Source organism: Abramis brama (genome assembly GCF_963993115.1).
Source record: "Abramis brama genome assembly, chromosome: 9".
Taxonomy (NCBI): Eukaryota; Metazoa; Chordata; class Actinopteri; order Cypriniformes; family Leuciscidae; genus Abramis; species Abramis brama.
Window position 1 is genome coordinate 21,438,052 of NC_139971.1, and position 20,665 is coordinate 21,458,716.

Below are 20,665 nucleotides of genomic sequence, written 5' to 3' on the forward strand. Positions count from 1 at the left end.
GGAGTAATTCCAGGAGTTCGTTGGTTGGATTACTCATCTCTGTGGACTTATTACAGTCACAATCTTCATAGATCCTGCACTCTGCTTCGATAATAATACCGGTGAGGCGGATCTGAACTCTGTTTTGTGCACGCTGGACTAAAAGACTTTATATACACACACACACACACACACACACACGTACATACGCACATACACAAACTTATACTTTCACTTTCCAAGATGGCTGCATGTCTTTCTGTCTGCTCTTTGTCTGTCCATTTTTAACTTTTTTAAAGGTTTTTATGGCACCTTTTACTGAAATAACCCAGACAGTGCCTTCATTTAATCTTAACTAAGTTTTTGTAGTTATGGATATTCTACCCTGTTATTTTTGTGAGCTCTTGGCCTATTATTTGGTTTGAGGCCTATCTTCATGCTACAGCCCAGGGATCTGCTGCAGTGTGGCTTGTCTTCAGCCTAGATCTGTGACGGGTTCTTGAAACAGGATTTACAGCAAGATAACAACATCTATCTCCAGCTGCATTGTGGTTCGCTTCCAGCACACACTAAAGCCTATGCTATCTGGCTACAGCTATTCTGAGAGGTTCTCCGCCTACTCCACCTGGTCTGAGGCCTACCTGCTTGTTTTCGAGAGGATCTCGGCCTACTCCACCTGGTCTGAGGCCTACCTGCTTGTTTTCGAGAGGATCTCGGCCTACTTCACCTGGTCTGAGGCCTACATGGACCTGCTGCAGTGTGGCTTGCCTTCAGCCTAGATCTGTGGCAGGGGTTTTCGATTCAGGATTTACATCAAGATACATCAAGGCTTGTTTCCAGCACACATTGAAGCCTGTGCTACACTACTAAAGTTTCTGAATCATGCTTTTCTTTATAAAAATCCTACTGGTTCTCTGGATTTTGTCATTCACCTTTTTGCTGCATGTACAGTATCAGGACCCCGGGCCTGCTGGTAAACGCACTCTAGGGTCTGCCACAGCATTTCACTGTCGGGGAACATTAGACTTCATTCTTCAATCGAGAGATGTCCCATCCTTTTGGATTACTAAATCTGTTGGACTTTCTGTCACCCAGGTATTTCGAACCCTTCCATATTTTTCAATTATGCTACTGCAGGAACTGTTTGACTCTAACTTGTTACTGGCTTTGCCCTTTGTAAAAGACAAACAATGGATTTGTTCTGGTGTTGCTCTTAGACGCATGTTAATTATTCTCATGTTATTTATCTCTGGTAATGTTCATCCAAATCCTGGGCCAGCTAACTCAGTTACTGCCCAGCTGTCATTTGGTGAATTTTGTGACCGTAAATCATTGGGTTTTTTACATGTAAATATCTGCAGTCTGTTGAATTCTAAGCATTTTGACACTTTAAAAACATTGGTGCACACAGCTAATCCTGATGTTCTTGCTATCTCTGAATCCTGGTTTAAAAAAGGGAACACTGATCTTGACATCTTCATACCAGGCTATAATGTGTTTCGTCAGGACAGAGCTACCAGGGGTGGTGGTGTAGCTATGTATGTTAAAGATCATCTGCAATGTACTGTTGCTCTTTCTAAGTCAGTTCCTAAACAACTTGAACTACTGGTACTAAAGCTTAGGCTTTCAACTACTTTCTCTATCTCTGTTGCTGTTTGCTATAGAGCACCTTCAGCTCCAGTTTCTGCACTCACAGCTTTTAGTCAACTCCTAGCTCCATACATATCCTCCGAGTTTGTCCTTATGGGTGATCTGAACAATCCCCCAGATACAGTTTTGCAACAGTTTGATGCTCTAAACCTTACTCAGATGATATCTGATCCCACCAGACCTAATCCTAAATCTTCCTCATCATCCACTCTGATTGACCTCCTTTTGACTAATAATCCATCTAATTATCAAGCTGGAGTTTTCAGTCAAATAAGTGATCATTGCGCTATTGCATGTATACGCTCTGGCCTTTCATTCAAAAGGTCCCCAGTAATTGTAACCAAGCGCTCTTTGAAAAAACTGGATATGCAAGCTTTTCTCCAAGATGTTGCGGCTGTGTCCTGGGACAGAATTAATTCCTTCCCCTTCTTGGAAGAAGCATGGTCTTTTTTAAAAAACACTTTCAGTCTGATTATGAGTAAACATGCCCCTCTGAAAAAAAATTAGAATAAAAAAATCGATATAGTCCCTGGTTTTCCAATGACCTGGCTGAGATTATTCATCATAAAAATGCCCTCTGGAGAAAGGCCCGCTCTACCCAATCTCCAGTTGACTGGCTGGCCTTCCGTCAATGCAGAAATAAAGCAACACAGGCTATCAGAAATGCCAAAATCTTGCATTTTAAAGAGAAACTCACCACATGTGGCACTGATGCTAGGGCATTCTGGAAAACAGTCAAGGTAATGGAAAATAAAGTTATTTCCCCTCATTTACCAGCTTCTATGTTATTTAATGACATTATTATTACTGAGAAGTCTCGGATGGCCTCACTTCTAAACCATCACTTTATTAATACAACCCATACAGTTTCAATGTCAAACCCTAATCCAGTCTCAATGGACACTTCAGTTACAACCTCAGCAGATGCCCAATTTTCTCCATCAAGCAACAGTGGCTTCTCCTTTATGCCTCTTTCCACCTCTGAAGTCCAGGATGAACTCACCAAGCTGAATACAAACAAATCTGCTGGCCTTGATGGTCTTGATCCCATGTTCTTAAAAGCAGCAGCCCGCATTATTGCCGCTCCGGTCACAAGACTATTTAACATGTCCCTACAGCTCTCTGAGTTCCCTATTGATTGGAAATCAGCCATAATTTTTCCCCTCTTCAAAGGGGGTTGTGAATCTGACCCAAATTGTTATCGCCCAATTTCCATCCTACCATGCCTTGCCAAAGTTCTGGAGAAGCTCGTCCAAAAACAGTTAAATGATTTCCTGGATAAAAATCATTTATTATTTGACATGCAATCTGGTTTTCGGATGGGACATGGGTGCATAACAGCCACCACAAAGGTCCTTGATGATGTAATTACAGCATTAGACAGCAAACAGGTCTGTATTGCCACCTTTATAGACCTCGCCAAGGCCTTTGACTCTGTCGACCATAGGATCCTCTTACATAAGCTTTCCAGTATTGGTCTGTCCTCCTCTAGCTGTGATTGGTTTGCCAATTATCTCACCAACCGTGCCCAGCAATTGAGGAGTGAAAACATTATGTCAGACCCACTTATTATCTCTAAAGGTGTGCCTCAAGGCTCCATCCTGGGCCCAACCCTTTTTTCTATCTACATCAATGATATAGCCAGAGCTGCTGGCACCTCCCGGATTCATCTTTATGCAGATGATACCATTTTGTACTCAGTTGGTTCCTCTCCCAATTCTGCGGCTTCCAGTCTTAAACTCAGCTTCACCTCTATAGAGCAGTTCTTTGACAATCTCCACCTCCGTATTAACACCAGTAAGACAAAATGTATCCTTTTTAGCCGAAAACCGGTTACCGAGACTCTACTTACAATCACCTGCATGAACGGTATGGCTCTGGAGTATGTCAAAAAATATAAATATCTAGGTATCTGGTTGGATTCATCCCTGTCATTCATTACACACATCAATAACCTTCAAACAAAAGTCAAAGCTAGACTAGCCTTTCTTTTCCGCAATAAAGTTTCCTTTACTCATGCTACCAAATGCACCCTCGTTAAGATGACAGTACTGCCAATTCTGGACTATGGTGATATTATCTACAGAATGGCACCAAACACAGCCCTAAAAAAAACTTTAGACACAATCTATCATTCAGCCATCCGTTTTGTCACTAATGCACCCTTTCACACTCATCACTGTGACCTGTATAAACTGGTGGGCTGGCCCTCCCTTTATACCCGGCGGCTCCATCATTGGTTTCTCTTCATATACAAGACAATCCTGGGCAAGACACCTCTCTATTTGTCATCTCTTCTTCATGCCGTTCATAACACCTATCACACAAGATCAAGTAATTTGATTAAATTTAGTACCCCCCCTACTTCTACTACATTTGGACGTAATGCCTTCCGCTTTGCAGCAGTACATGACTGGAACATACTACAAAATACCCTGAAACTTACATCTCTGATCCCAATCTCCACCTTTAAGCAAAACCTCCAAAATTACATAGTTGACTCTTGTTCCTGCTGACAATCATGAACCATATTTATACACACATATTTAAGCACTTTATTCTTTTTCTTTTTCTCTTTTCTTTGTTGTCTTCCTTTTTTAATTCAATTGCTTGTTCTATGTGTCATGTGTTTGACTATGTGCAGTTGTACAGTATGTTCCTATTTATTCCTGTAGCCTCTTGGCCAGGTCATGTTTGTAAATGAGAAGTGGTTCTCAAACAGTTTACCTGGATAAATAAAGGTTAAATAAAATAATACTAACGTTGTGATGTAACATTGAATTTTTGTACATTTTCTTTTTGTTTTGTAAATACACTTTGGTTGGCTACTTATTTATCCGTGTTGGGTAATTTTTTTTCCTCCTTAGTTGAACTAGAAACATGACTTTTGGTCCTATTATTTTGTTTATACTCTGGGTGATATATTGTGGAGTGTTACAATATGAATGACATGCATCAATAATAATAATATAGTTTATAACTATAAATGAGTTCACTTAAGACAGTAATATGTTTATCATTAATTTATGAATGCTTTATTTTTAAGCAAAAATTATGCAAAAAAAATGTAGGCCTATTTTATCCAAAACTGTAAAAGGTTAAGTTATAGCCTATAAAAATAAAACATTGCTAAATTATTTTATGACAAACATATTACTGTATTACTAAGTGAACTCATTTATAGTTATAAACTCAAATAATAATTATTATTACATTTTAGGTTACATATTTAGAAGACGCTTTTGTCCAAAACGTACAAAAAAGGAACAAAGAAATTTGTCAAATATCAGTCATAATACAGGTTACAAAAATAAACAAAAGATTTTGATGCACGTCATTCATATTAAATCGTATATTCCACCCCATACCCACTACAATTGAGAAACACTTTAAGCATGCAGACGCAGTTAAGACAATTTGATGTATTCCACTTAATACACAATAAAACAATATACAATAAGATTCGTTAACAACGTACCTCCTGGTGTTCTTCTAAAATGAGGGCGGACGGATTATAAACTGAGCGGACGGATTGCAAAACCGCCACCACAGATTGTTTTTTTTTTCTCCCACAGGTGACCTCCCGGGCTCCGTATTATCGTAATTTGGCTCAGCATCGTTCTCGTTGCCGAAATGGTACTTTTAACATTGTGTCTTGGGAGGCCTGAAATCATACACCCAGCAAGGTATTGTGAGTTAGTCTGTAATGGTTATGATATTTATGACATATTAGAGGCCTTTTATACCAGCCCAGTTTTGTTACTAAAAATGAATTTGTTCAGTCATACTGTATGTCTAAGCCAGAGATTATGTATCGATCATGTGCTGACATCTCTATGGTTGACATCTCAAACATGTCAGGTAAGAAACAGTATGGTAATAGGAGAGCTTTGCGTTTTGGAATATTTTTAGGTCTTACCAGCTGCTGTTGTTGCCTGTTCACGCTGTGTAGTGTGGTTTTCAATGTGGTCCATAATGGCCAACATTGTGCGTGCCTGCATCGATGAATAATGAAAGTGTAGACGCTTTGTACAGTACTTCAGCAGGGCATTATGAGATGTCCTGGTAAAACAGGAAAAAAAATGAGAACTGAAACAATAACCTGTATGAAAATTTGTGTGCATGATCTGTGCAGGACTGACATTGTGTTAGGACTGAGGTCAATCCAATATTTGTGTCTTTTGAAGCAATTCAATGGACCATTCCCATATCACTTTCACAGACACTTCCCACTGAAATTAAAATTTAGTTGGCCATTGCACTACCTGCACACTTTTTCATAAACATACCTGTGTGTTTGAACAGCGTCATTTGCTCCAGGACTTTCAGTAGACGTGTATCCACCACTATTTCAACCAGGGCTTTGTAGGCAGGGGAGTCCACGGACAACCATTTCTTCATCATTTGCTGGTCTCTTGTCAGCTCTTTATGGTAGCATTTGTACTCCATGCCATTTTCCTCCCAGCGATGAACCCCTGAGATATGATGGAGTATTGATTTCCATCGTCTGTGCAATTCCTGACAATAACATAAGAGCCCAGGCAGAAAACTGTTTTAGTACTATCTGGAAAACATTAAATTTTTTGCATGCCAGAGATTTGTGATAACCAGCAATGTCACTACGCATTACACCGCTATACAGCATGCATATGAGCAATCAATTAGACTTTCATTTTGTGTGGAGTTGTGTGTGTATGCTTGTCTACCATTGCATCTCCCTTGGATGAGCAACAGCTCCACCACGTGGTTGCTCACACTCCTCGCCCAAGGAGCAAGTTCTTTGCAAATCCTCTGACTGGATGCAGAAACCAGCTTCTTCTTTATTCCTGAATTACAAGGGTACATTATTATACTGCAAGACAACTTCAGATAATGTATACACAAAAGGCTCGTTTCCTAACAGTTAGGGGTGTGAATCGAGAACCAGGTATCAAGTAGAACTGAGAATAGACCCTTTTCACAGACTGTGATGGCGCGTTTTAACGGTCATCAATATCATAAATCCTGCAAAGTTTTTTATATATATATATTTTTTTAAACAAATGTACATTTATGCCACTATACTTAGTATAATATTACCTGTAGCATATATAGGCTATGAATCATTCGTTCGTTTGTTCTGAAATTAACAAATTCGGACTCTCTGTGTTTTCTAAGCACATTCCTTCCCAAAACGTTCTTTGCTAAGCTTACTAAAGCTTGTAACCTCCTGACTCCCAAATACAAATCATATGCCGGCTCCAGAGAGACTGGAGCAAATGGACTTTTACGACACTAATTGCACCTCAGAGACACTCCAGAACCTGAAACTAACATTCCTCTCTGCACCAAAGAGATAACGAAACTTTCTCCTGCTACGTGACATCACACCCCCACACACACACAAACATCCCTTTGTGTTGGAATTAGGATAGAATATCCTTTAATATATGTACAATTACATTATGCATGTGTGATTAGTTTTGCTTTATAATAGAGGTGTGGTTTTGCTAGGGTATAGTTTTGAATTCTAAATGGTCCCTGAAAGAAGGTTCCTCAATAGTGTCTTGTAACCCGACCTCGACCTGGTCATAAACTTTATGACTCCAAAGCTGCAGCTCATCCAGTTCCTCTGCAAGCCAACATTCCAACACATTAACACACACACACACACACACATACACACACACACAAACACCATTCATGGAACTTTTCAGAGAAAAGTACCTCTAAATGTTGATATGTATTCCTTTGTTGCTCAGGTGTCTTCACATGCCATACTGGAAATACTGACAATTTTATTGTGTGTTAATCAAACTTTAATTGTGTGTAATGCTGCATATGAATGTAACGTTATGTTTCTTCTACTTTTAGATTTCATTCTTGGTATCTGTGTGACCGTCATGTTTTGACTGAACCAGTCACACATAGGAGATTACAGTAAAATGTATTGTTCTGTGTGTACAATCTTTCTGGGTAGAAATGACTAAATTTTATACCATCATAAACTATGCAAAGAAGTTCTCCTGACAAGACAAAAGAGAATCTTCCCGCTCGGAAATCTCTGAAAGTCATTGGTCCCCGTATGCAAACTAGGCGTGAACCGATCCTTTCCATAAGAGACCCGCACAGAGCTCGATCTCTCTCTCTCTCTCCTGCACTTGTCCGAACCCACTTCTTCAGAAGACCCATGGCTCCCTTTTAGGGAGCATTCTCCATTCTCCGTTCCTCTTTTATTTTTCTTTAAGTATTTTCTTTATTTTCGTCTTCGGACTCTACCTACGTTCAGTGAAGCGAACGTAGCCGGCAACCTCAACTTTAAAGAGACTTGAACATCCCGCGACCGCGCTCGCCAGGAAGAGACGAAAGAGCACGCCCTGCTCTTAAGGAAACACACGCACGACTCTGCGTTTTTCAGCAACAAAGAGAACCATTTTGCAAGATAAGTTTATTGAACTTTTAATGTAATCTGATTTCTTGTTGTCTCTCAAAGGTTACCTGGTCTGTGATTTTGCCTAACTGTGATCTTTCTTTGATCGCACATGTTAGTTTCACTTTCTCTCATCTCTCTCATTTTCCGGTCTCATCTCTCTCATTGTCCGATCTCTCTCTCTCTCTCTCTCATTTTCGTTATTCGTTTAGTCTTGTATTTGCTTATGTGTTCTGTATATACATACATATTTACTCTGTGTGAATCGTAGTTATGTATTCATTAGTTCAATTATTAAATTCCATATATTCCTGATTGTCTCAATGCTCATTTAACAAAGTCAATGAAAATGTTCGATCTTAAGCTACAAAGCTGATTGGTTACTTTTCAGTAACCTAAAATTTTGTAAGGACAAAAAGAATGGTTTCATGGCCAGAAGCTATTCCTTTTTGAAATTATAAGAAGTAATAACTTTATTGAGAAATTGTTAAGTTAATCTTACGGCCGTTTTGCTGGACAAACAACCGTTTGATGATTACATTAATTTCCATTAAGGGTTATCTCATAATCGATCTGAAATAGGATTATTGATATATGAATGAGGAATTATAATTCGTTGTGATTGATTATTCATATATACAAATCGATCTATTTTCAACTTCGAATAAATTAATGTAACTGTAATATGCAAAATATGAATCATATTTGTTACGAAGCATCCGAGTCAGAGAGATCCATATGCAGTGTGATTTGTGCAGGCGACCAGGGCGGAGCAGGCTGTGCAGGCGACCAGGGCGGAGCAGGCAGTGCAGGCGACCAGGGAGGAGACGACCCTTCAGGCGGCCAGGGCGGAGACGACCCTTCAGGCGGCCAGGGAGGAGACGACCCTTCAGGCGGCCAGGGAGGAGACGACCCTTCAGGCGGCCAGGGAGGCGACCATGGCACAGGAACAGACACCGGCTCAGGAACAGGAACAGACACAGACACCGGCTCAGGGACAGACACCGGCTCAGGGACAGGAACAGACACCGGCTCAGCGACAGAAACAGACAGCGTGACAGCGGCCATCTCTGTTGAGGGCTCAGGTTCAGGCGTGTCGGCGGCTATCTCTGCTGAGGGCTCAGTCGACGTGGCAGCGGCCATTTTGTCCAGAGACACTGGCTCGGTGGCGGCCATCTTGTCTGGAGACACTGGCTTGGCGGCGGCCATCTTGTCCGGAGACACTGGCTCGGCACACGTGACTTGAACAGACTCTGGATCGGCGGCGGCCATCTTGTCCGGAGACACTGGCTCGGCGGCGGTCATCTTGTCCGGAGACACTGGCACGGCGGCGGCCATCTTGTCCGGAGACACTGGCTCGGCAGACGTGACTGGAACAGACACTGGATCGGTGTAGGCCATCTTGTCAAGAGACACTGGCTCGGCAGGCATGACGTGAAGCTCTGGCTCGGCAGACGTGACGTGAAGCTCAGTCTCTGGATCGGCTGACGTGACGTGAAGCTCAGTCTCTGGATCAGGATCAGTGCGCTCTGAGCTTGACGGGACCGGCGGCGAGGGCTTTGAGCTGGGTAGGACCAGCGGCGAAGAGGACTCTGAGCTGGTTAGGACCAACGATGAAGAGGGCTTTGAGCTGGACAGGACCAGCGATGAAGAGGGCTCTGTGCTGGACGGGACCAGCAGTGAAGGCTCTGTGCTGGACGGGACCAGCGGTGAAGAAGGCTCTGTGCTGGACGAGACCAGTGGTGAAGAGGGCTCTGTGCTGGACGGGACCAGCGGTGAAGAGGGCTCTGTGCTGGACGAGACCAGCGGTGAAGGCTCTAGCTTGGCGGGCATGTTGCTTGCTGTCTCAGGCGCGGCGAGCATGACGCTCTCAGTCTCAGGGGCGGCGGGCATGACGCATACTGCCTTGGCTTCGGCAGATTTGGCGTGAAGTGCGGGCTCGGCTGAACTGGCGTGAAGTGCAGGCTCGGCTGGACTGGTGTGAAGTGCAGACGGTGACATGGCGTGCCACGGAAGGAAGCTCTCCAGACATCTGGAGAGTGCCTCTCTCCAATCCAGACCGGAAAGATCGGGGATCTCCCTCGGGTCGACCTCCTTAGCCCCCAGCCGGTAACACAACTTAATTGCCTCGTCACCCAGAGAGCAAGAGGCAGCGAGAGGAACAAACCCCCAGGTGTACTGGCACAGATCGAGGCTATCCAGGGCCAAGGCCGCGATCTGTCCAGCGAACTCCCGGCTCATGCTGGGAAGATCAGGCGAGATCCGTACTGCTGGATTCCTGGAGGTCATAGCTGCTGGATCTGGGTGTGGCGAAGTCTTCTGTTACGAAGCATCTGAGTCAGAGAGATCCATATGCAGTGTGATTTATTGATCAGAGTAATCAAACAGGCAATGGTCAGAACCAGCAGATACAGCAGTGAAGACAGGGTTAAATCGTAGTAATACCAGGCAAAAGGTCAAGGCAGGCAGCAAACAATCAGAGACAGAGATCAAGGCAGTGGTAACGCAGGCAGGCAGCAGACAGGGAGAAATCCAGAAACGGGCAAGGTCAAAAACAAACAGACAGTCCACGGGAATAAACGCTCAGTAAAGTTCACAACAGTAAAACAAGACTTCGCACTGAGTGAATGTGAAAACCAGGTATTTATGGTGTGAGTGAAACAAGGTGATAAGACACAGGTGAATGAGATGATGAGTGCTGATGAGTCCGGGCAGTGAGTTATGGGAAGTGTAGTTTGTGAGGAAGTGATCATAGTCTTATGTGGAGTGCCCTCTGGTGGCTCTCAAGGGCACTCCAGCTGGTGACCGTTACAATATTCATGATTAATTATTAAAATTCCCTATAGATCATTTGAGCTAATGTTAAATGTACTACTAATGCCAGTGCGTTTACATACCTCTGCATCAAATTACAAAAAAACTAGTTAATGCTGCTGTGAGGGTGTTTCTAATACAGCGGCCATGGGAGTGATGGTAAAAATTACATCTTTTTCTCTTCTGACTGCCGTTCAAATCAATCGCTCTCTATTTTTTTCCTGTTTTGAAAGTTGTGAAAACACTGTTGTGGAGTATTTCTTTTGCTATTTGTAAAATATACATTATATTTTTAATGTATTCTCTCATTCACCGCTATAGATTTTTACCCAACTATGACGACTTCTGCTTCTGAGAAACCCGGAAATGTGAAAACGGTCCATCGAATCCTTCAATCTACTGAAATATTATGCATCTGACCTTGATTCCTCCCATCAATGCTGGCATGTTTTTTAAATGGGCATTGTTATGGGCAATTGGTCGTTTGGAAAGTAGAATTGAAATAGACAATGCAGTCCTACATTGTCTACCTTATTCTAATATGCCATTATGGACATCGTAGTAACGTAGGCTACATTATAGGTTCATGTGTTGATACTGAAAACCTGTGTAGACTACCTTCACTACTAAAAGGATTTGATAAGAGAATTGATAGAGAATCAGACCGATAAAGCTGGATCGACAATTGCATCAATATTGTTAAAATCCTATCAATTCCCACAATAAGTATCAACAGGTTGTGCTCTACTGCCCAATAGACTAACCTTTTGCCACATGCCATGGATCAAACTGATATTTGATGTTAGGATACTCCTCTCTCATCAATTTTCTAATGGATGGATGTCTATCAGTTGTAACCACTTTGATGTCAATGCCTTCATCCAAGAGCCTCTCCAGCACTTTCCTTAAGCCCATTGGTTCCATTGCTATGGAACTCGTGGCCTGGGACACCTAGAGGGAACAAGTTTAGAGATTATGACATTTTAGACAAAACTATTTAGTAAATTGATTCTAGTGTTGTGTCCATTTGTTTACCTGAACCAGATCAAAAACAACTATCTGACTGGAGGAGTCATTCATGAAGGAATAGGTTGTATATTTGCATGAATGGCCTGGGCTGTCACTCCTCCCATCTCTGTAGAGCTGCACTCCCTCACCATCCTGAGTCTGGCAGATTAGTCGTGCTTTTACGATGTATTCCTGCTTTTTGTATGCTGCTTCAATCACCGGAATGAGGTGGCTTGCCTGTATGTTGTAGTATATTGTTTTTTGGGGCAGCTGCAAGTTCAAGAGCCCAGCCCAGTCAGCGATGTCTGTAAACATTGCACCAGTGAAAAGTGTGGCAGCTGCTGCTAGTAGGTTGTTTTCCGGCATTCCACATGTGTTTGGACATGATTCCCAATGTCCAGTATGTCTGTTGTTGCATTTCCAGCTCACAATGATTCTGCTACCAATTGTTGTTACGGTCCGGTATGCCTCGGAGATCAAAGCTCCACAAGTGGAGCATTTCTGGAAGAGCTCCATGAGTTTTGACCCATTCACAATCCACTTAATCTCCGTCCATCCTCTGGGATGTTCAGAGCTGCTTGAAGTGCTTCTTGTGGAAGAGGTGGAGGGGCTTGTGAATGGAGCAAAACTGGTATCAGCAGGATCGGCAGCAGGCTCTGAACACATGCTGATGTCCAAGGCTGATGTTGAACTGATGTCAATTACAGATGATGTGTGTGTTTCCTGTTATTGACAATTCAACATTGAAATATTTAGTTTTTCTTCTCAAATTTGCAAGCCAGTATTGGTGTTCTCACATGAAAATTATTTGAATAAACAATTATCTGTTCTCATGACTGTTCTATGATTGCATTTCATAATACTATAGATAAGTGTCAGCAGAATGATGAAAAAACTACTAATATTTTCATCATGGATTATAGATAGCAGACATATAACTTGGCCACTCACATGTAGCGACAATGCGTAGAAAACCAACCACAAAATAATCTTCTTCCAGAATATTAATTCAAACAGAATATTAATTCAAGATTTGGTCAGGACTTCGTATCCTCATCCATTTTGTCACGGGATCCAGGCGCCGACCAGTCTGACTAATTACAAGAGCCATAACTCACCCAGGCTCCAGAGAGTCTGTAACCAAAGACTAATTGGTTAAACTGAAGGAAGAACTGGTCAATGCTAGCTTTGTTAGTTTGCAAGACTGATCGATACCACTGTACTGAACCCCCACAACATTCCTGAACCCCTCCTCCTTAAGGACCTCTGAATGACCAAACCAATTCTCTTCTCTCTAAACCAGAAAACTGAGATTCTTCCTACAGTATATGTAAAACTCATTCAAGAACAATCTTCAATGGACTTAAAAACATTAGTGATGCACCGAAATGAAAATTCTGGGCCGAAACCGAAACCGAAAATTTAGGATGCTCTTGGCCGAAAACCGAAACTGAAGCCGAAAATGGCTTCTTTTAAAAACGTATATATAGCCTACTGCTTGAATTTAATGGATCTGAAATGAAAAATCACAATATAATAATCAAATTTTATTAACAGTTACATAACAAAACATAAAATATTTTTAACAATAAATATAAATAATAATACCAAATAATATTATTCTTCAAGTTTTATGTTCCATCAAATAAAATAGTTTTTTAAAAGTTGTGCAAAAAAAATCCACAATTTTGGAGATTTTTGCAGAACAAATGTTACATATTGCAACTTTGGTGTCCTCTCGTATAGGGCTGTCACTTTTGTGAAAAATAAATCCTGTTAGATTTTTGAGACATAGGCTAAGTGTTCATTGAATCGTTAGTAAATCCACGGACAACTAAACAGGCATTAGGACGACCGTAAAGAGGGCGCACAAGTCAGCAATGTGGACTGCCATAACATCAATGAAAAGCATTACTGAAGGCTACATATTATGCACTATATTATGTAGAAATAGGCTATGTGTGTGTGTGTCAGAACCTGCAGTTGCTGTGTGACGCGCGTTCGCTGCTGTACTGTAGTGACGAGCTGTAGTGACGAGCTGGACGCGCTCCGAGAGAAGGCCGTTAAAATCGATTCCCTATTTTCGTTTTCGAAACTTGTGTTGGCTGGTCCGATCGATTGTGCAATAAGTGACAGCCCTCTGTCATGCTTAATCTTTGATAGGCAGACGCGTGATAACAGCTCGACCGTGAGTGAAACCTAAGCGCTTGCGCACGGATGGGAGGGGCGGGTGACATTCATTTTCGGTTAAACGTTTTCGGCTGTTTTTTTTTATTTCGGCCGAAAATTTTCGGCGGCCGAAATTTCGGTGCACCCCTAAAAAACATCATACATCATTCTGTGTGTTTCTACAATACATGTGTCCATTTAATATGCTTTAATCCCATATAATTCATGTAATTGTTATAATTATTAGAGGTGTGAATGAAAGTGTGTTGTTTCATATCAGTATGATCGTATGCTTTTGATTCAAAAGATGGCTTGAATTAAATCTGTGTAAAATGTTTCATATTCTGATAATTAGAAATCATGCCTAAACTGTTGCATCTGGTCTTTTAGTTTCATTAGAGAAACCCCCCAGATAATTAGCTTTGTGTGTTAGTATATAATCAATAAAGTATTGTTCGTATTTGAAAAGATATTGCTTGTGTGTGTGCTTATCAAATTTATTGTCTTAAACTTCGATCCAAGTTACCGATGCTTTTACCCGTGATTATTTCTTAATTTATTGTTAGCTGGAGATTAATTCTTTCTTGGCCAGTAAGATATTATATTTCCTAGAGTTAATACTTGTTTATGCTTTCTGTTCAATGGATGAACTGATAAAAATGATCATACTATTGATTCTGCTACAGTAAATTCTGAAAATAATTAAAAATAATTAAAATATTAATTATTGATCATAATCCGTTATGAATAATAATTAATAATATTTATACGTGGGCGTATAAACGCTGCACACATCAAATATTAAACTTTTCCCTGGACTGCACACAGCCATGACACTGGGCGAAGATGCGGTGTCCTATAAATTATAGAGATTTCAAATAAAAGTTTATTTGTCATACCAGTTGTGTCCATGTGGGTGCCAGGGCAGCAAATGGCTTTGTGCACGTCACTGTCTGTGCAGGACTAGTCAGCTGCAGCGGTAACGGAACTTTGAACTCCGCTGGAAGTTCTTTTACAGGTCTGGATTTCTGAGGGGTTGACTGTGGTACACCGGCAAAAAGGCTGAAGGAATCCTCATGTTCAGGTAGATCCTGCTGTACATCAAGCTCACTCTGATTGATAATTGACAGAAAAAAATGTTATTCCATGGTGGCAATACCTTTGAGATGCAAGCTAAATAAACAGTTCCAACACCCTTTTCTTTCAATAGCATAGAGTTGCGACGGTTCCCTGCTACTTGAAAACAAAGAATGGCTGCTGCTGGAGAACAGTCTTTTGAATCGGCTTTGGCTGCGACTCTGGAGGACTTGGAGTTAAGTTTTTCTTTGAGAAAAGAGCAAAGAACGGCACTTAAGTCATTCTTAAAAAAGGAAGATGTGTTCGTAGTTTTGCCGGCCAGATTCAAAAGTTGAATCTATCAACTAACGTTAGCTCCGCTGTTGGGAAAACGCTCTGGTTGGTTGAAGCGCTGTCCTATTGCGTGCAGAGTGAATTTGAAAAACAGCCGTTTATCCCGCCCCTCGGATTGAGCCGTGTCTATGGTGAGTTGCCAGACCTAACATCTTGATGTAGGTCTGGCTTGCCAGGCTAATAGGTAATATGATATTACATTTTGGGAAAAGGCTGCTTGCAAGGCTAATTCTGTGTAGCGGATGGACAATCTCACTATGACTTGGAGCTTTTAACCCTTAAACTCATGAATTTAAATTACAGCATGGCTCCATGAGTCTGGACTGAATTGATCTCTTTTGACACGTCTGTTACCGAGTGATGCTTAACACAGTGGTTCTCAACTCCAGTCCTCAGGACCCGCTGCTCTGCACATTTTGTATGTCTCTCTTATCTGACACACTCAGTTCAGTTCATAGAGTCTCTCCTAACGAGCTGATGATCTGGTTCAGGTGTGTTAAATAAGGGAGACATACAAAATGTGCAGAGCAGCGGGTCCCGAGGACTGGAGTTGAGAACCACTGGCTTAACAGAGAACATCTCAGAACTCGAGGAGATGGTTTCAAAGAGATTCTTATCTGCTCACACCTCTCTCTCTCCAAGCCAGATACCCAGGTGGCCAGAAGATCTCCACACACACACACACACACACACACACACACACACAAATACACACACACACGCAAACATCCCTTTGCATTTAATTCAAGGCAAGGCAAGGCAAATTTATTTGTATAGCGCATTTCATACACAGCAGCAATGCAATGCGCTTCACACAAAAATGTAAAAAATAAAAATAACAATATGAAACTACATACAATTTTACAATATATAAGACACCAACAAAATAAATAAATATATTTATTTATTCACACATTAACTGTAAAAAGCATCTGAAAAAAGTTTGGTCTTTAATATAGTTTTAAAAATTGTGATAGTTGGAGCGTTTTTAATGTTTTCTGGAAGCTGGTTCCAGAGATGAACGCCAAAATAGTTAAAAGCAGATTCCCCTTGTTTTGTTTTGACAATAGGTTTTAGTAGAAGCTGTTTATGTTGTGATCTAAGGGGTCTTGGTTGAGTATACTGTTGAAACATATCACAAAGATATTTTGGTCCCAACCCCTTTATTGACTTAAAAACTAATAAGAGTGCCTTAAAATTAATCCTATATCTAATTGGTAGCCAGTGTAAGGACTTTAAGATTGGAGTAATATGATCTATTCTTTTGGTTTTAGTAAGGATTCTGGCTGGACTATTCTGTACCATTTGAAGCGGTTTTAAATTCTTTTTAGGGAGTCCTGTTAAAAGCACATTACAATAATCAATCCTACTCAAAATAAAAGCATGTATGATCTTTTTAAGATCCTCCTTAGACATGAATCTTTTAAGCTTATTAATATTTTTAAGATGAAAATACGCTGATTTCGTGATTGTTTTTATGCGATTATTAAAATTTAGATTATTATCTATTAGGACACCAAGGCTTCTTACCACTTCCTTTGCTACTAAACCCTTTGTTTCTAGCAGGGTAGAGATTTTACATCATTTCTTCCAAAAACGATAACCTCAGTTTTATTTTTATTAAGTTGGAGAAAGTTCTGTGACATCCAAGTATCTATTTCTTCAATGCACTGACAGAGAGTTTCAATGGGGGTATAGTCATTAGGCATTAGAGGTAAATAAATTTGTGTATCATCAGCATAACTATGGTAAGAGATTGAATTTTTCTTTATGATTTTACCAAGTGGTAGCATATAAACATTGAATAACAGTGGACCCAAAATTGAGCCCTGGGGAACTCCACAAACACATTAATAATAATCCAATAATACTAAGATGGATGCCTTGCCTGCGTCTGTATTTAGTCGGATGTCACTTGTGACTTTAGCAAGAGCTGTTTCTGTACTATGGTGAGTCCGGAAACCTGACTGAAAATCGTCTAGGCAGTTGTTAAGTTTTAAAAAAGATGTAAGTTGATTAAAAACAATTTTTTCAATAATTTTGCCAATAAACGGTAGGTTTGAAATGGGCCTATAGTTGCTTAATATGGATGTATCCAAGTTATTCTTTTTGAGAAGTGGTTTTATAACCGCAGTCTTTAGGGATTTAGGAAATGTACCCATTTGTAAAGATGAATTTATTGCAATTCTGGTGCTAGAATATGAAAAACAGATTTTAAAAAGGTGGAGGGTAGGGTATCTAGTGTACAAGTGGAAGAGGTGAGGCTTTGTACTGTTTTATTAAGTGTTTCAGTATCGATCAAACTGAAATTAGCCATCCTGTTTAATGTTCCTGTAGTTGTTTGTTCTGATTGCATAGTAGTATGCTTTTGATGTATTATATTCAATCTAATTTGATCAATTTTGGATTTGAAAAAGAACGCAAACTCATTACACTTTATGGTCGAGATGAATTCAAGTGGTAGTTTTTGAGGGGGGGTTGTCAGTTTTTCCACTGTCGAGAAAAGAACACGAGCGTTATTTAGATTTTGGTTGATAATGTTAGAAAAGAACAACTGTCTTGCTTTACCAGTTTCAGTATTGAAGTTTTTAAGCTTTTCCTTGTAAATATTATAGTGTACTGGGAGTTTGGTTTTAGAATTCAGAATACAAGTGAGTCAGAATCTGTAGGTGACGTATTAAAGCATGCATGTTTGATTAGTTTTTGTTTTATTCTATAGTGGGATTCTCTAGTTTGTAGCTTTGAATTCCAAGTGTGTATTTTAAGAATGTTCCCCAATATTAACCTCATCCTACCTCCTGCTAGACCATTTCTCCCATCTCATCATTTTCCTATTTCGTGATGTAGTTTGTGTATTCTTGTGAACTTTGGTAATAAGGTTAGACAAATCATGTGTGTACCGTGTTTAAACTCTAAAGTCCAATCTGCATTCCCCATTTGTGAATATACATGACATGTTGGTAACTTTATGACGCAGTTATGTTATTTGGCTTGTTAGCTGAACCTTTTAAGCTTATTTTTACAGAATAAGAATGTATTTCGACGTGTACCTTCGAAACATATCTGATTTGGTATCCACGTAAAGCTCTCTGGATGGAAAAGTAGAAGCAATGTTCCCAGGGGAATGTTTAAAGGATTTATGCATAACCAAGAAAAAACATTCAGAAATAACATTTTCAATTTGATAGAATGTAATGTTCCTCTATGTCACGGTTGTGAATTCATTGTTTCCTCTGTGTCTCGTGTCATTGTTGTTTACATGTCTGTGAGTTTGCGGGAGTGGGCGTTGTCCCGCTCACGTGTTTGTTCAGTGCTCCAGCTGTTCGCAATCATCTCATTCCCCACCTCAGCTGATTCACATTACCGTTCCCTATTTATACTCACTCATCTCTCCATTCCAGTGTCCATCCGTTGTTTGCTGTTCCTGCGTGAATGTTCGTGTCGTCTTCCGGGTTGTCGTGTCTTCAGTGGATCCCTGTTGTTTCACCGCACCCGAGCACAGATCACCGAGCACCAGCACTCAGCACCGAGCACTAGACCATCGAAGTCCCTGTGTGTCCGAGTCTGAGCGTTTCCCCCTGTGTGGACCGTCCGGAGCTGTTTCCTGTTCGCGAGATCGCGACCGCACCCTGAGAGGAACTTTCATTCCTGAATTGTCTTTTTCTGTGTTTGAGTTCCAATAAATATTGTTCACCTGCAATTGTTTCCAGTATTCTGTCATGACACTCTAATGTTCACATAAACCAAGAAAAAATGTTTTTAATACATTGAAAAGCGGATGTTTTGAACGTTCATAAAACTTTCAAAAATAACATTTTCATAACATTTGCAAAATTATAGAATGGAATGTTCTTCTAATGTTCACATAAACCAAGAAAACAACATCCTTAATACACACACACAAAAAAAAAAACCCTGGATATTTTGAAAGTTTAAAAAACATTCAGAAATAATGTTTTTATAATTTAATGGGAATGTTAGCAAAACATTCGGTAACGCTTTAGATTACAGCCCGGAAAGTACTGCGTAATTAAAATGAAATTACAGTGTAACTTTCGGTAATTACAGTGTACCTATAAAGTACTTACGTGTAAGTATAGGGGAACAATACGTAAAGTCTTGGGAATAAAGGGGTTACAACCAGGAAAATACTGCGTAATTAAAACGAAATTACAGTGTAACTTTCGGTAATTACAGTGTACCTATAAAGTGCGTACGTGTAAGTATGGGAATAATATGTATAGTTTTGGGAATAAAGGGGTTACAACCAGGATAATAACAAATTATTTAGGCAAATTATTTAGACTAAGTATTTTAGAATCTTTGGGAGCAATTTAGCGAGTACATACACTGCACCTTTTTGTAATAATAGTATAAAAATACATAAAGGCTTTTTTAAAATTACTGGGTACATATCAGTGCATTTATAAAGTAGGCTAATTTGTTATTATTGCAAAGGTGCACTGATTAAGTTTCAAGGCAAGTAAAACTACTGCAACTTTTTTTTTTTTAAATGCTGGGAAAATATACTCTTGTTCCATGTAGTTACAAGTATGGCATTGCGGGCTGTAAATTAAAGTGGTGCTTATTACCCTCTTGTTTCATGTAGTTACAGGGTAAGTATGACATTGCGGGCTGTAAATTAAAGTGGTGCTTATTACCCTCTTGTTTCATGTAGTTACAGGGTAAGTATGACATTGCGGGCTGTAAATTAAAGTGGTGCTTCTTACCCTCTTGTTTCATGTAGTTACAGGGTAAGTACAATAAAAACACATGTACACACACACAATCTGACATCACTCGGAAAACTTTATTTAAAAAACAACTTATTTCAAAACGGATTTACAGCACTTTGTTTCTCTTGCTTGGTTTCCTCCTCCTCTTGTTCCTCTTCTTCTTTTTCTTTCTTTCCACTGATGAATGAAGGAATCCCATGTCTTTTGCTATTCTGTATTATGAGTTAAAAGAAAATAATGTTCTCACCATTTACTCATCTTTACCCTCATGTCATCCGAGATGTATACGAATTTCCTTCTTCAGATTAACACAAACAAAAGTTTTTAGAAAAATAAATAATCTTCTCTGTGAATGCATTATATATATAATGCAAGCTCATGTGTTCCTAAAAGTTGACAACAGCACATACAACAATAACTACAGTAATCCATACGACCCCAATGGATGAATCAATGTCTTCTGAAGTGAAACGATAAGATAAAAATACCA

At 40.1% G+C, this 20,665-nt stretch overlaps 1 protein-coding gene across 2 annotated transcripts; it reads right to left on the reverse strand.

Annotated features, from left to right (window-relative positions):
- Nucleotides 1-2,441: 2,441 nt before the first annotated feature.
- LOC311089098 (uncharacterized protein) lies at nucleotides 2,442-19,130 on the reverse strand. Of its 2 annotated transcripts, XM_084123548.1 has the most exons (9): nucleotides 18,824-19,130; nucleotides 14,929-15,141; nucleotides 12,812-12,994; nucleotides 11,888-12,583; nucleotides 11,617-11,803; nucleotides 6,336-6,455; nucleotides 5,919-6,147; nucleotides 5,549-5,691; nucleotides 2,442-5,293 (listed from the first exon to the last, which is right to left on the reverse strand). In XM_084123548.1, the coding sequence occupies exons 4-7, from the start codon at nucleotides 12,524-12,526 to the stop codon at nucleotides 6,056-6,058; spliced, it is 1,038 nt and encodes a 345-aa protein (XP_083979674.1). In that variant the 5' UTR covers nucleotides 12,527-12,583; nucleotides 12,812-12,994; nucleotides 14,929-15,141; nucleotides 18,824-19,130; the 3' UTR covers nucleotides 2,442-5,293; nucleotides 5,549-5,691; nucleotides 5,919-6,055. The 2 variants fall into 2 exon arrangements, with proteins under 2 accessions (XP_083979674.1, XP_083979675.1); XM_084123549.1 differs by lacking the exon at nucleotides 12,812-12,994 and having other exon boundaries at nucleotides 4,865-5,293.
- Between the last annotated feature and the right edge of the window lie 1,535 nt (nucleotides 19,131-20,665).